Source organism: Varroa jacobsoni, unplaced genomic scaffold (assembly GCF_002532875.2).
Source record: "Varroa jacobsoni isolate VJ856 unplaced genomic scaffold, vjacob_1.0 scaffold_928, whole genome shotgun sequence".
NCBI lineage: Eukaryota > Metazoa > Arthropoda > Arachnida > Mesostigmata > Varroidae > Varroa > Varroa jacobsoni.
The window spans coordinates 212,379-229,223 of NW_019213830.1; the positions used below are offsets into that span (position 1 = coordinate 212,379).

General features: G+C 44.8%; 1 protein-coding gene across 1 annotated transcript in view; it reads left to right on the forward strand.

The window, feature by feature from the left end:
* The window catches only part of cno (adherens junction formation factor afadin), a gene marked incomplete at its 5' end in the record, with an annotated part of 31,603 nt that overhangs the window by 12,134 nt on the left and 2,624 nt on the right, over positions 1-16,845 (forward strand). Inside the window, 8 exon segments of the mRNA XM_022841398.1 lie at positions 2,226-2,524; positions 3,011-3,287; positions 7,371-7,520; positions 11,025-11,272; positions 11,855-12,032; positions 12,265-15,686; positions 15,960-16,173; positions 16,495-16,679. Coding sequence (XP_022697133.1) covers positions 2,226-2,524; positions 3,011-3,287; positions 7,371-7,520; positions 11,025-11,272; positions 11,855-12,032; positions 12,265-15,686; positions 15,960-16,173; positions 16,495-16,679 — 4,973 coding nt within the window.

The following is a 16,845-nucleotide window of genomic DNA, read 5'->3' on the forward strand; positions in this document are numbered from 1 at the left end:
GCCATAGAGGCTTGCTGGACTCTTACTCAATAACGCTGCATACTAACGTAGTGAACGGGTAGGACGACAGCTTCAAATCTGGGCTATTCGGCGCACACATGTGCTCGCCCCAGAACATGCTTGCATTTTCAGCCAGCCAACCCTGCACTAATGGGCTTGTATGACCCTGTGCACCAGCTTGTTCAAAGACGTATGCTGGTTCTTCAGGAGTTTTAGCCATCTACTGTGGCACAACGTATAACTTGTTCAGTAATGCGCCCGCCTTTCTGAAGGGGGTATGGTGGCATGACGTCTTCTTTACCGGACGCCGCAATGAACTTTAGCCAAGGATTTATTTTCGCCCGCGGTAGGTATATTCCCTGGGTTGTAGGACAATGATAATTTCCTCACTTCATTTTTGTGTCTAAAACGAACAAAATTGCCTTAAGAGGAAAATTGAAGACGACCTGCGACTTCATCCTTGAGAGAAGCGAATAGCAAAAAATAATGATCCAACTTGTTGATTCTATGCTATTCAGAAAACATTTGTCTCAGTTTTACAGCATATGACGTGTACCCGAAACCTTTGTAAAGAATCCGAGACATCGGACGCCCACTCTCACTAAGTTTCTTTATTAATACGCCGTTCGAAGCAGCATGATCTTTTGGGCAGTAGCGATTTATCTTAAGGTTCACCCTACTCTTACTTTTCGTCGGGTTTCCGCTCTGCTGTGCTGAAGCTTGCTTGTGCTTCTTCCGCAGGCGTATGTTCACTTATGACGCCGTGCGCTGTCGATCTGGAATTATCAAGGAAGTTTATAATCATTTGGCAGGCACATAAAGGCTGAATAACTGCTGACTTTAGCTCAAATTCCGAAAATGAAGCACTGTTATTCGACTGACGAGTTCGCTGTTTTGCTGTCGCATGGACTGACTTTCGTGTGGTACATATGCTCATTAAGACACACAGCCCGCCAGTGCTTGCCCAAGTTTAAGTGTAGTACCCTGTACATTAACTTGCGCCGATACGATTGTTAACTGTGTAACATCCGTTTCGATTCTTGGCAATAATTTATTGGGCGGGCCACTTTCATTAGCAAATTAAAGATTTTAAGTCTCTTCGATACCGTCTATTATACGATCGTTGTTGATCCTTTTGTTGCGATTGATTTGTCTTACGCGGCCAGATATACAAGCAAATCATACCAATACTGTCACTTTGATAATACGCGTCATATTAACTTACTAGTAAGTTTGTTTCTGACCTATGCAGTTGTACCACTGCCGCTAGTTACTGAGTTCGATTTCGCTGGTGCCAGATTGTGGCAAATAGCAAAAGAGGCCATTTGAGTTAGAAAGTCTAGAAAGACGTACTGTTGTAAAGCCTTTATCGATGAGCAATTTGTAATAATAAAGTATTTATATTAAAGATTTGTACGGCAGAGCAACTCTTCAAATTAATAAAGAATTATGTGGGGCCTTACTTGGCATTCGGTTTAAGCACGCCTATTACGAAACATGAACGTATTTGCATATGCCCTTTACGTTAAAACCACAGTTCCTACTTGTATTTATTTGGAAACACCATTGCAATCGGACTTCAGTCAGCAATTACATACGGTAATTATGGAGCCTGCTTTTCTCATTGAAAAGCAAACCGCACACAAATGCCTGGCCGCTGTAGTACTATCGTGATAGGTTGTCTTTTGTATCTGTACTACAATGCGCAATGGGGCGTATTGATCCATTTTTCAAATACTGAAAATATGGAGACAAAACACTTATCTTTAACAATACGTTCAGTAAACTTGATTGCAGGACAAAATTAAAACGATATTGGAAAGCTTCCATAGCGCGCGCCAATCCATTCTAATAAAATTTTAATAAATAATAATTAATTGTACTTAATATCGGATTCGAGGCTATAATACTCGAGGATGGAGGCAATTCCGAACAGGACCTGTTCAGTTAGCTTCGGAAATTTTTTACTACCAGTTTTTTTGACATGTAGACCTTCATTTCCGACTTCTGCAGAGTAAACACTGTTACTATTTCTTACTACCGTTGTTTTGTTATATTCTAATTACGTAGAGTCCTCGGCTCAATTCAGTAACGCACGCAAAGGCCGTCTTTGCTGTTGGTCATCTAATAATCGCGCCCACGGGGGGTGTGAGCCTGTTTAACAAAAAATCCACTTGGGCGCATATTTTTCGATGTCGTTGATTTTCATTTTTTCCATATTTCAGAGGCTGTTATGCGTCGTCGTCGTCAGCAAAAACTCGAACGGAAACTTCAACAATTTCGAGAGGAAAGTGCCGCATTGGCCTCAAGGCCAGGCACGGCAGGCACTGCTCCTGGTGCAGGCGGGGGACCAGGCGCTGGAGGAACTCTTCGTATTTTTGGTGAAAGCCTGAACCGCGATGTGCCGTATAAGACTCTGTTACTATCGATCAAAGACTCAGCGGCTCATGTCGTTCGAGAGATGCTTGACAAGTACGCACTGGAGTGCGACGAGGCTGCTGCATCGAAATACTGCCTCGTTCAGGTACTGCGCAACGTTGTATGCTGGAGTTTAGTTAGGTCACCAAATGACTAGTACACCCGTCTCACTGTTTAACGTCTATCGTCGTAAACTACGACTATCAGCCAGCGATGGGGCGGCCACAATTGTGGCTGCCTTATTTCCACCAACATGCTCGGTCGTCGGAAGTCATCCACGGAAGGCTAGCCAGCTGTACATCGTGTGATCCAATGACGTGGGATCGAAGCCAAAGATATGAACTGAGAAACTTGAACTGAAAAATGATTAGGTTGAATTATATTGGTATCAACGTACAAATCACTGATAATAACTGTGAGGTCTAACTTTATATGGTCTCATAGGCGATTCATTTCTCATGAGCGCAATGTAATCGTGTTGGTACTTCGTGATAGGTAGGTGACCGTATATATGATTAGAGGTTTCTAGGGAAACGATTAAGTTATTGTTCGATCTTCCCTATTCTACTAATAGGTTATCTTAATTTGGCAGGTGTTTGTGGCTCAGTCTCCGAATGGCGGTCCGAATGATGGTTCCCTACCTGCAGACTCATCGTTAGTCAAGGAATATATTCTCGACGACGACGACTGCCCCTTGGCGATTATGCGTCAGCACAATCGAAATAAGGGTACGCTCTCTTTTCATATTCGACGTCGCCCGCACGACTATCAGCCGCGCAAACGAAAGAAGAAACCGAAACCGGCCCAGCTGCCTGAAGGGGTCACGCTCGACAGGTTACCTTACCTGCAGGAAATTCGGCCTTCACCAGGTACGAGATGTGATGTAGTACTGTACACGACTGTAATATATTTTGGTTGGCATATACAGCTCTGGTTTCTACAAAATATAAGATAGATGTTGCGGTAGTTTTCGTACGCAAGAGGCCGTTGTACTCGACAATTAGTCAACGCGCCAAGTAGCAGTTAACGGTTGAATATTTGTCACGAAATAAAAATTCTATTGGGGTTAAGCATCGGCGGGACAATTTATAGCCTGATAGTTGGACAACTTTTGCAAATTTTTAAGGCGTAACGTTTTACATGATGGATGTCCTAAGAGCTCGTACCAGAAATAGCCTGTTTCAAGGAATCCCAGTAGTTCCATACGAATTCGAATTTATTTACAGCGCTTAAGGATGGCAGTTATCTACTCGCTGCTGGGTTCGCTTTGTGATCTTGTGTATTAATTTTTTCCTTGATCTATGTCCTGATTGACACTGGATTTAACCCTCAAGTGATGTTATCTAAGTTCTTACTTAGGTTACCTAGCAGTCCGTAATAAATTCAAATGGTTTGGGTTTGTAGTAATTTTATTGCCTGAGCAATGGGTATAAACGAACCAGCTTATGTACCTGTTTCAGTATACGCAGACTATGCGCTCTTACCCGCCCAATGCTTATTGAGTGATTTCGAAAAGCTCCGACCTTTGTCCTAAAGATGACGAACGACGATGGCGTTTCGCTATTAGTCAGACTTGATCTCCGAATAGTCTATTGCATAATTTCGAAACGTTTCGCTGAATCGTATACATAAATATTGCAGTGCTCCAATCGTTCGGCAGCTGTAAGTATGGATGACCGGAATGTTAATGCGCCGCCTCTTGGCGTGAAAGCGTAAGTGCTTGGTCGAGCGATGTATATTGTAGAGGCCATATTGATAACACTGACTACTTACTGACGATATTTCCTACGTGACACTGTTTCTTATGTATTTGCCTGAACACGAAAATAGAGTAGCCATTATAAGTTATTTTCCAGATTTAAGTATCTTACTGATCATATTTTCTATGTTGTGGGTATATTCGCATCGAGATAGAAAGAACATCGTATCAGTAAAGCTATTACGTTTGTTCCGTGATTTACTTGGAACATCACCCGCCGTCAATTCAAAGACCCACTAGCGAACTTGGCGCACGCTTTATGACCAGTTTACCAGTACGAAGAGAAAGCTGTGATTCATTCGCTTTTTTCTCTGTTGTGTGCACGTTTTGTTGATCTTTGCCAGATTGAGCTGGCAGTCCTTTCGCGGAGCCCGCTTCATTACTTTCTCGTGCGGTGCCTGATCTTCGCGAAGATCATATATCTCTATATACATATTCAATGAAAGTGATGTGAGTGTCAGAGATATCTATGGCAATATTCCCAAAAGAATCATAGCCGGAAAGGTAAGCGTGCTCTATGCCTTGGTTGGACTGTCGCCTGGTGAGCTTTGCGCGCACGATCTTTCTGTTGACGCATCTCTTCCACTTTCGCTTCGGCTGCTGCCGTTGTTGATACGACTACCGGGGATGCCGTCGCTGCTCGAAGGTCAGTTTGTCGATTGTGCTTGTACCGACTGCGACTGCGCTGGACTTTTACTTATATCGATACGTTTATAAAGGGAAAAGTAAATACACACATATGCATGCGTGTGCGTGCGAGCGGGGTGTGAAAAAGACTCGAGCGTTTCGTCATCGATCATCCGGCAATTTGCAACAGGTTCGGCCGCTGGGTCGGGTCGCTGCTTTGCAGTCCCGGTCCAGCTCGGCCTAATAGTGAGGCGACTCTATTTATTATCGCTGATCTCGTCAATATGGTTATATATCGGAATAGAAACAGTAGAATAATATGTCGATAAGTTTTGTTAAGCTGACGGAATGAATGGTCGCATCGGCTGATCGGTCGACGAACACCAGCCGAGCGAGCTGTACGTGTCAATGAACGTCTCTGTGTATCTCTGAGTATTTGAGAGAACTACTGCTGCTGCCGCTGATCAAATCTGTGAGAGAGATCTACTTCACAAGCAGAGAATGGCAGTCGCTAAAGCTGGTGGGGCTAAGCCAGCTTCTGGAGCGGCTTGCTTGTCAGACGACAAGAAACGGGCGTATGCAAGCGCTAGGACGCACTCATGTTAGGATCGTTGTGTGTGGGTGAGAGGGTGTATATATTTGAGTGTGAATGTGTCAGGTTGCGAACGTCTGCGTGACCACGGGAAAAGTCCGGGTCGCTATGGTGCAGAATTTACTTGCTGCTGCTAGTAGACGTTAGTTGAACTAAACAACCCACGGACGAGCTCAACTGGGATGCCCAGTTTAGTCTAGCGAAGTATAGCCACTCGAACGAGGTTGCTGTTGCTGCAGTTGGGAACAATTGCTTGCTACTCGTAAGCTCCTGTCGTTCATGGTGCTCGCCGTTCATATCCAGGTTGGCGGGCAACCGTCGGCGGGGCTTTTGACGCCACCGTCAATATGCAGATCTGTATACATGACCGATTCGTAGGTCCGTTGACTTCTCTGTTTCTCTTCGTCAGCGAATCCGAGAGGATCAAATCAGAGACAAGCAGTAGCAGTAGCAAGAAGCAACAGAAGCCCGCGATATGGGTCGGCCTGCCAGAAGCCCCGGTGCATCCAACAACGACCGGCCGATAGAACGTTCTTATCGGTCAAAAAAAAGAAAGGGGGATAAGTTACGAGGCGCAAAACAAGGAGTAGTCCGTGGTGGACTGTGAACGGGCCGCTACACGATTGCTTGGGGTCGCTGGCTCTGCCCTTTGATAGAAACGCAGAGCGCAGGGATGGTGCTTGTGGAGACAGGAGTGTGATTCGACTAGTGGTGGGGTATAGTAGTTATTCGTGGCGTTTGGCGTCTGTAGGCCTATGCTATTGTGAAGTAAAATCTGAGCGTTTGCACAACTCAGCTAATCCACGTTATAGAAGTGTGTTTATATTTTTGTAAAGAGAATGGGAGATGCAGTGCGGTGATCTCGCCGACTAGCTGCGACGGGCCGAACAGATGAATCGTTTAAGTAATATGGATATTAAGCGATGAGTCGTTTACAGCAGAAAAGGAGGCTAGCCAGAAAAATAGTGACTGGATAGATCGTGTCGTTGCTAGTGCAGGTGTTTCGTGTGACAGATTGCCCTGTGACAGTGCGTAATGGAACAAGCAACGGAAAATGGTTACCTCGATGATTTCTGTAGCTGACTGAACGGTATTTTTGCACGACGAAATAGATGTCATAGCCGTGATGTTACTCGATTTTGTCAAGTCTTCCTGGATTACTTCGGATCACCTCGTTGTGTGTTGAAAAGGGGACTTCAAAGGGGGTAACACTGTCGGCCTGCGGGACTTCACGCTGATGAAATGAAAAAGATGGATCTTTGTAAGCTTTTTTGAGGAGCAAATCGTATATCTATAAAGGTTATTTACATTGGTAACTCCCCGAGTCTGTTCTGGCCTTGTGAGTGTAAAGGACGTCATGTTGGATGTTCAGAGAATAGAGCTGAGATTCAAACGTATGTTTCCTACGCACTCAGCCTTTATGGAACGAGCCGTGCATCTAGTTCTTTGAAGCTAAGCCAATAGAGAAAGCGATTCCACTCATTTGGTGCTTTTCTCTGAAGTCTGCAGTGTTACTATCATAGTCCTCGAAGGACATTCAAACAAACCTTGCGGTCAACGGACATTTCTCAAGTAGCTTTTTCTTTATTTTCATGTAACTACTACGCATTGGACGCAAGCTGACCATTTTTCCTAAATACTGGCCATAGATTGAAAGCATAAGCAAAATATGGATAAATGACACATCACATGCCAGATTCCCAAAGTCAAACGACGTCCAGTTACCCCCCTGATCTAATACCGGGCAATTGCATTTGCTAAAACTTTTCTGAGCGTTGCGTGTTCGACGAGTCCCGCATCCTATCTATGTCCTATCTGTCCATCCTACGCAAGCTATTAACAAATATAAGCGGTTCGACTTAATCACCCTTTAAGCAGGTTAATCATCCCTCTTTTAGGTCAGTCGAACACATCAAGGTGCACCGGATTGACGATTTTTTTTTTATTTGTGTGTATTTTATCCATTGATCACAGACGGTTCTTGGCTGGAGGAGGGCGCTATTCACAGACTTCTACCAGACGTAACGGAAATTGGTGGTGTGGGAGGCGTTATGCCACCTCATCCGCAGAGTCTAGTGGTGCCTGGGTTGTTGCCCCGCCACTGTGTTATTGCACACACCCATGGTACGTATATATTTATTCTTCTTTCTTCAATTAGTAATCATGTTTAACCGCTCAACTATATTCCGTAGATCGCATACACAGCAAATGTGAGGACCTACCAGTGTTGTCACTATACATTGCACATTAATCATATTGTTATTTCATTATATTACCGCATTTTGTGATAGATACAATATATTTACTCGTTCTCATTCGTAACTTTTCGTGTAGCCTATGTTTGTACTGGCTTATCATACGCTAAGTGGCATTGTTCAAAATTCAGACTAGTGCGAGCTAAATGATAGCAGAAAATACTACAGGGAGCTCATGCTGCTAGAGATTTCTGCATTTACTGTTAGGCAAAGAAGCTACTTTCATGCCAATTAACTATAATCGAAATGTTTGGGCATGTATTGTATTATACCATAGCGTGGAAAATGTGTCCTGGAACAGAAGCCAAATATGCCTTTTTTTTTTTAGTTCTAAGCTACTATAATGACGGCATGAGTCACTAGAAGGGGTTTATTAGTCATTCGATGCGGTAGCACTGCTACTTTATTGTCAAAAGTGGCCTTTGCTCGTTTCGATGCGACGTAATCTCTATTATCAAGTATTTTTATACCGCCACAGTGCAATAATACGAATGGTAGTTATCTTGTAGTATTAAATTGCTATTATATTATACAGAACTCCGTAGTTTATATTATATTTGTGAAAATGTAGAAATTGTTTGCAGTCCAACAAAACTCACTACGACGCTATACGTATACGTTCCTATCAATTATACTAACTATGTCAAAAGCAAGACAACTTCTTAAAGCAAAGCTTTATTTATCGTGTTGTTATCATTGTTTTCGTGAAACTGAACGTAAATTCGTGGCTGCGCCTATTACGGTGGTCGGTAATATTTGTAATACAATTACTAGGGGATAACTGATAACGGTACAGACGAGCCTTTGTTGTTGATTATACACTATGGACTAGTGTGATGCCAATAGGTGTTTAAACGATATATTTCATCCATCAAACAACTTGCTCGTATGAAACGCTGAATTCGGAATACCAACTTGCTAAGGAGTTGTGCACAAAACTTAAACTGCGCGAATAGGTATCGAGAGGTATAGTAGCTAGAAATCGTGAAAGGTACATATTGAAGCCAGTGTCCACGTAAGAGTCGATCTGAACAGTCCAATGGTACAGAGCCCATGGCAACGTCAGCTACCCTATGAACATTGTCTCGTTGAACGTTATGTTAGAGCCTCCTCGAGCCAGAAAAAAATGTCTTTAGCGCTAGCTAGTCGTCTCCAAATAGGCTAAGGCCATATCGTGCAAATGTTTCGTTGGTCGTGAATCGAAATATTACTAAATAATTTCCCGTTATTCGTATGTGCTGGCTATCCTGAGACAATAACTGGCTAGAATGTATTTGAAAAAATAAGCTTCAAAAGAACAGAAGTGGGTGTTATGTCAAAGTTGCGTCTGTATCGAAAGCTTTTCGAACAGCTATTTTTAAAAATAAACAACACTATTTTTCACCTTTGATTCTCCGCATTTCCGTTTAGATTCTAGCGTCTGAAACAGGATTTTCTATTCTTCGCAGTGGCTCTTATTGTCTTTAACAAGTAACGCCAAGTTCTTACTGCGTGTCCGTCATGTTATAATTAGTAAATTACCGTCATCTAGAATGGACGATCAGTCTTTCTTTATCTATAACAAGTAACATTTTGGACGGCTGCCTCTAACCAGCAAGGCTTATGATAAAACCATCTATTTCCATTTAAACATGTGAACATGTTGTTCAAGTGAATTTATGACATCTACATTCCCCGTAACGAAGGCAACTCATCCAGTGCAGCCATGCGGTAGACATGTTAATAAATAGCTCTTCTATATTACATTGTATACACTAATACGTCAAATATATAGGCTGTTTGCGTACTATTGTGTTACGAAGCAATAAATCCAGCAGACGACTATCTACAGTTGTCGAGCAATGCTGAACGAAAAAAACGTCGTTTATCACCTCTCACTCTGATCTAGCTATTTGTAGAGATGCTCCTCATTGAAGAGGTACGTGAGTGGTTTTTCCTGTCAGTGAAATTGTTCTCAAAGGACGGAATGAACTCTACTGTCTTATGTGCGGTTACCTGTTGCAGGCATTCTTTGCATCCACTGATATGCACCCTAGCCAGGGTTAGGCCCTAGACAAAGTAACATTCAACCACCGTCATGCCCAATTTGAAATATAAGTACTGGTGCAGAATAGCGATCGACGCCAGGACACGTATCTGCGCAACGACTAATCGAACACCGAACTCGTATTCTGGTCAACTAATAGCTCAGTTATCGACTTCTTTTCTACTATTAGTTAAGAGCACTGTCGGGTGCATACAAAAGCTATTGTCGTCCGTCCACCAGGTCTTAAACGCTATTTGCTCGCTCAGTTGCGTTTGGCATGGTCTATTATTAGTCATTGTCATTGCGCAATCCAATTGATTAGAAAGAGTTTCGAATGGACGATCCATTATAAGCGAAGCTGGTAAGGCCATCTCACACGATGCCTATTCGTCATCGTAATCATAACGAAAGTTTCGATCGACATCCAACACTATTTAATTTATTGATTGCTACCTCTTTCCTACGACCATCTGTCTACTCGATATTCCTCACCGCTTGTCAGGCTGGGGCTCTCCGTTCGTAGTCCTTGATGTCGTCGATTGATTGCCAACTCAGCGAAGTGAGCCTTAAGTAGGATCAAGTAACGGCAGATATTACTTGTTAGCTTTTATATTCGATTTAACCGGCGTATGACACCTTCAATCTCGAAGCTGGACAAAGTCGTGGCAGCTGATCATCGTTGTAGGTATGGGCTTTGTTACAGACAGCAGGCAACCGTCGAAACCAACCGCAGTTGACTGGCTGCGGAAAAAAACAGTGAGCTAATAGAATTATGGTCGCTTTTAAGCCAAAGTGTGTCATTCAGTCAAAAGAGGTTAGGCAGGTAACATAGGGAAATAGCTTTTACTCGAGCTGAACGCCTATACAATATTCTGTTTTCCGCTATTAGTACAGGCTATTCTTACTGTGTGTGTAAATACGCGTAGTGGTGACGTTTGGCTTTTTTAACTTCATACGAAATCGAGGAGTGGTGCGAAGTTAGTTGGACGCGCTTGATTTTTAAAGGCTAGATAGCTTTAGGGTTCATTGGCGTCCATTCGGAATGAGCTTGTGTAAGAGCTTGAAAATGTAACGCTGGAGCTTTCTTGTATGTTCTTAGTCGCTTGATAGATACGCTGAAGTTTAATTACTAGGCACCTCACCGTATGTACAGGCCACCTCTCGTGGGGAAGGACAGAGATTGAGTAAAAATGTGCCTTAAACTGGCAGTTCCAGCTTGTCTCTTTGGTTATGTGCTTGATTACTTGGTGTGTGTAGGATGCTAACTGAGGCAAAACGAAGCTGAAATGAAGCATATTCGAATAAGGCTTGTGGCTCCGTCTCTCATTATCTTCGGATCTCCTACAGGAGGAATTGTCACGATTACACCAAGTGGTGACCTTAATGCCGAGACCTATCTTAACGGACAACGTATCCGAGACACGACCATTCTACAGCACGGAGCTATTCTGAAGCTGGGATCTCAACAGCCACAGCCGGGTTCTGGGGATCCGGGTGTCCGCGGCGGTCTTCAGGGACACACGTTCCGCTTTGCCGACCCCGCTGCGGCAGCTTATCCTCTCGCAATGCAGAATCCCCAGCCGCAAACTCACAGGGTAAGTGTGACGCTGATACTCCACACTACGTACGCAATGGTAATAATATTATAAGACAGGTCTGCTCCGTTTAGAGTAACACGAAGCAGTCTGGCAGCTCAAAGATTATCTAAAAAAAATCACTCCTCGCAAGATAATTAACGCATCTGTTATCTCATTTGCGTAAAGGGCTTCCAGCGAGGTAAGACAGGATACTCATACTGTATTGCCCGCATAGATTCTCAGTTGAACATACACATATATATTCGCTCAATTGAAGAATATATTGAAGCTAAAAATGTTTGTTGTCTATAAAACCTTTAAGATAAGTGACCTAGTGCGTTCGAACCCAAATCACTGCACCTATATAATAACCATTGACAAACCAATATACTCGCATTGTTGAAACTTCTTAATATGAAAGCTCTTATTTTTTTTTTAGTGACAAGCCACCCATAATGATATGCCATAATATCCTATATCTTATATCCTATGAGATTCCATAATGCATGGGAGAACATTTTACTACGGCTTTTATAACGTATGGATATGCTAATAACTAACATACGCGTACATGTATTCATTACTCACTCGTTTCGATAGGTGGACCCAATGGGACCCCGTCCTGCTTCGGTAAGCGGCGAGTATGACTCAAAGAATGAGCGTCATGCATCGACCAACAGCGACGGGAGTATGGTCGCTTCAGGAGGTCATCATGGATCTGCAGTGCCCCCTGGAAGGGATCCGATTTTACCTGCGGTGCTCGAGTTTTGGGAAGATCGTACGTACTTATGCATTTATTGACTATAGAGACAAGCATTATTGTTTGTGGCTCATTGAAGTAAATTACATGGGTATTTTGTTCACAAATAGAAATATATACCAGCTTTAGTTGGTCCCCCGCGTAACAAGTGATTTAACTTTGTTTCTCTGTTTTCACTTGTACTGACTGTTTTTAAACTTCGTTTTGTACTGTCTATCCTCAAGTCGTGCATTTTTCTTATCGTTCACAGATGAGAACGTGTTTTTGGACAGCGTCATCACTCGGCTAGATCCTGCACAAGTCCAATTTAAACTGTCGCCTACATACGCTCTATATATGGCTGCCCGGTACCGGGCATCCACGCATTTCCGACCGGAATGCTCGCCTAATGAACGTGCCGTCCTTCTGACCGGCGTCGTCGATCAAGTGGCGCGGCTGATCCAGCGTGCCGTTGAGGAACGGTGTACAATGCCGCCACCGAATTCCGCGCCCATGGCGCAACATCGCGTCCATTGTTTATCTTTCTGGTTAGCTAACGCCTCGGAATTGCTCCACTTCCTCAAAAACGATCGCCATTTGTCTGCGTACACGCTGGATGCTCAAGATATGTTAGGCGAAAGCGTGCAGATGTGCTTCGGCGGTCTTGCTAGCTGCCTGCAGGCTGATCTTGATGCCGCATTACCGCCGTTTATCCGAAATCCGACCGATGTAAACGATGTGGACGGTGCCATCGCCGATGTTGTCAACGTGCTTGCTGGTAGCATGACATTATTGAGACGTTGTCGCGTCAACGCTGCCTTGACCATTCAGCTGTTCTCACAACTATTTCATTTTCTTAATATGTGGCTTTTCAATGCCACCATTAAGTCTGCGATGAAAGGCTCGACGCAACACAACATGTGTCACAGCCTCTGGGGTTCATGCCTGAAACGCCGCCTCTCTAAGGTAGTTAAATGGGCCGAGAAACAAGGCTTAGAATTGGCCGCTGATTGCCATCTCAGTTTAATTATCCAAGCAGCCCATCTGTTGCAGACGCACAAATCTCAAGAGAACGCTGTCGATTTGGTTCAGACATGTTTCAAATTGAACTCACTTCAGCTGCGGGCCATGCTTGAGAAATACCGCGTCGATACGGAAAGCGGAGAGCCCCCACTGTCGCCAGCGTTTATCGAACAAGTGTGCACAATGGCAGAATCTAGGGAAGCAGCGAGCCCTGAACAAGATGTCCGTTTACAGGAAGATCCCAATTTACAACTACCTTTCCTGCTTCCAGAGGATGGCTACACCTGCGAAGTGATCCAAGGAGTTCCGCAGGGTCTCACAGAGTTTCTTGCCCCGCTCACCAATGCGGGTCTCTGCAGACTTACGCTACAACCTACGTCTATCGGCCTTTGGACTATTTATATGGCGGACCAGGACATACACATAAGAAATAATTCGTTCGCTCGAGAAGCACAAAATAATAATGAGGAATCGATTTACAATCAGCCGCCACCTCATCCGCAGCCCATTCAGCAACAACAGCAGCAGGCGGGGCCTCAAGCCAGGACCATAAGGGAGCCTCCGCAAGGCCAGCCTGTACGACCAATGCAACAACCTGAGATTTGTACTCTATATCTGAAAAAACTTAACAAATCGATGGGCTTGTCAATTATTGCAGCAAGGGGTTATGGCCAGGAGCAGCTTGGCATCTATGTGAAAAGTATCGTTCCGGGGGGAGCGGCAGACCAGGACGGTCGTCTACAAGCTGGCGACCATCTCTTGAAGGTTGACGGCAACTCGCTTAGCGGTATTAGCCAAGATATGGCCGCCCAACTGATGATGCGAACCGGCGACGTCGTCCGTCTTGATGTAGCAAAACAGGGAGCCATTCTCCATGGACTGGCAAATCTACTTCAACAGTCGCCGATGACACAGAGTGATCCAAATAATAGTCGCGAAAGCATTCGCCGCCTGAGCGACCGAGATGCCCCGTCAAGAGTTGACTATCCAAACAGCGCTCACACGTTGCCGAATATGTCGATACATCAGCAACAGCACGCACAAATAGGACAGCGGATACACGAAAGTAAATCAGTGCCGCAGCTGAATTACGCACAAGGTGGCCAGCCGTTAAGTGCGCACGCCTATTCGTCCCAACAGCAGCAGGCCTATCCCCAGCCGCTTGGCCATGATGGGGCGCGTGCCGCGAGCGTATCTTCTTTGTCGAACCACTACGAACAGCATCCTATACCCAATCAATCGGTAGGGCAACAACAGTTAATAGGAGCTAATTCACCATCTATGGGACCACCGCTCGGGCCCGTACGGTCGGGTATGGTCAACGCTCCGCCGGTTGTTGGCCCGAAACCGCCTCCCGGTGTTCATCAGCAACCTCGACGAAGCGGCGATTACGATCTTGGCGAATCCGTTTACCAGAATATCTCGATATATCAGCACAAGACACAGCATCAAAACACGCACGGGCCGCAACAACAGTTTATGAGTCACCAGCGTCATGGGCCACAACAGTCACAGCAACAGCAACAGCCCATGGGTCAATATGGTCCTCAGGGTCAGTACGGGCCGTCGAAGGGTCCACAGATATATCCGCACGGAATGCAAATACCTGGTAAGCCTGCACAGCCTGCTGCTACCATGCACCCGAGCGCCATCTATGGTCAATATCAACCACAGCCTCACGCAGGTCAGCAAAACGCGCCCCTCAAGCCCCAGCACGGCAACTACGCTGATCAGATGGGCCAAAACCCACCATATGAGAATCATTTAATGCCGATTCCGCCATCGCAGTACACACCTGCACAGGTAGCACAAATGCCAACTCCACAACATTCTCAACAACGCACACCGAACGGCCTAGTGCCCCCACATTATCAGAACCATATCCCACCGAATCCTCGAGTACACTCACCGTCACGACAGAGCACGAAAGCATCGCAATGGCAGGAGACTTCGATTATGGATACGGTGCGGCAAACTAGCCAGGACAGTTCGCTGCGGCATGCCACCAGCGAGAGTTCCGTACGCCATTCCTCAACCAGCCAAAGCCCAAATCAAATGCGTGCGGAGGCCAAGGTGGACGAGATCCGAGAGGAAGTCAACAGGCGACAATTTCGAGAGAAGCAACAATTAGAGCGACCGGAAACGCTTGTCAGTAGCAGCAGTAGCTCGAGTCGATCGGGTCACGAACAACAGCAGACTTCGACACGCAAAGTTGAGATCAGGGATCGCTTTGAAAGCATCGCGCAGGTAATGCCCTTGGCCCCTAATGGCATCCTAGGTAAGACCGCACGTGAGGAGAAGGAACGCCGCGAACGTGAGCGCCTTGAGGAGATCCTTCGAGGCATCGACATGGAGATTGACGAGCTGGAAGCCCTGCCCTCAAGAGACGAGAAACAAGAAGACCGGCTGCGGTGCCTTCGACTCGAAAGGGAGTTCCGTCGACGAGCTGATGAAGGCGATGAAGATGATGACGAAGAGGACACAAGGCGGAACGACGTCGAACGAATCGTCCAAATCCAGGAAAACATCGACAAAGCAAGACAACAGCATCTGCAACAACAAACACACCAGCAGCAACAACAAGTTGAAAGGGAGAAGCAGCAGCAGCAGCGTGAGCGGGAACGTGCAAAAGAAATCAAGGAACGGGAAACGCAACAGAAGCAGCTTGAGGTTAGTTCATTGGAGGAGAATTCGTTCGTGTGTATTACGTACGCCACTACTGTATATACCACACAAATGAACAGGCAAAATGAGTACAGCGAGAGAAATGTGTCCATTCGTTGTACGAGTACATAATACATCGATCGGTGATGATGGTACCACCGTTTCGGCAGTATAACATGTTTGAATGAGAGCATTTGGGCTTGTTTCTTCTAATTCGAGGCTTAAACTTAAAAAGCTGAACTATTTGTTTTTCTTTCTTTCGTTATATGACTATTTCAGGATGCGACAGTACGACTGGACAGTGTTGCGTTGGCGGACCCCGAGGACGAACCACCACCTTTACCCAAGTCACCACCGCCGCCCCTTGACGGGTCAACTCCATTAAACGACAACAGTCATGACGTGAACGCGACCACGATAGCGACAACCGAATCAGGCGTGACAAACAATCATGGATCCGCCCCACTTCAGTCGGTGCTCAAAAATTCGAATGGTACGCGAAAAAAACCACCTGATGAAAACGGCTTATCGAAATTCCACGAACCCATAAACTATATACGGAACGATCTATTTTCAGGAGGTGCAAAATCAATCTGTTGGAAAAATACACTTTTTAGCTGATAAAAAAACAGTTAGTTTAAACAGTCCACTGTGGCCTGCTATGATACGCATGATTTGTTTTTTCGTATATTTATCATGTTAGTATATTGAAGTAAAGAGGTAAACTTATCATATTTATATATCTTGATCGATAATGTTAATCAAATCAGTTATATATTCGTTGAATAAATGTTCGTTTGCAATTTCCTTACAGGAGTATCAAGCAGTCCAAGCAAGGGCAACCTAAAACAGCCAACTATAAATAATAACGATAGCAGTGGTAGTAATAACAATAGCAACAATAATAACAACGAGGGAGAAGCACCGGTGAAGCCTCCGGCAAAGAAGAAGGTCTCCTTCCACGAGACGCACACAGAAGTCTCCTACGATAACTATGAGGTGTGTGATACTAATGTACAATAGATAATCCGAGTAGACAGATTTACATAATAATTATACATTTAAGTGTAGAAGATAACTAAATGCGTAATGAGAGTTAGACGATGTAGATTACACGGTCAAAGTCTCTAAACTCAGGAAATCCTTATCGGTGAAAATCTTTATC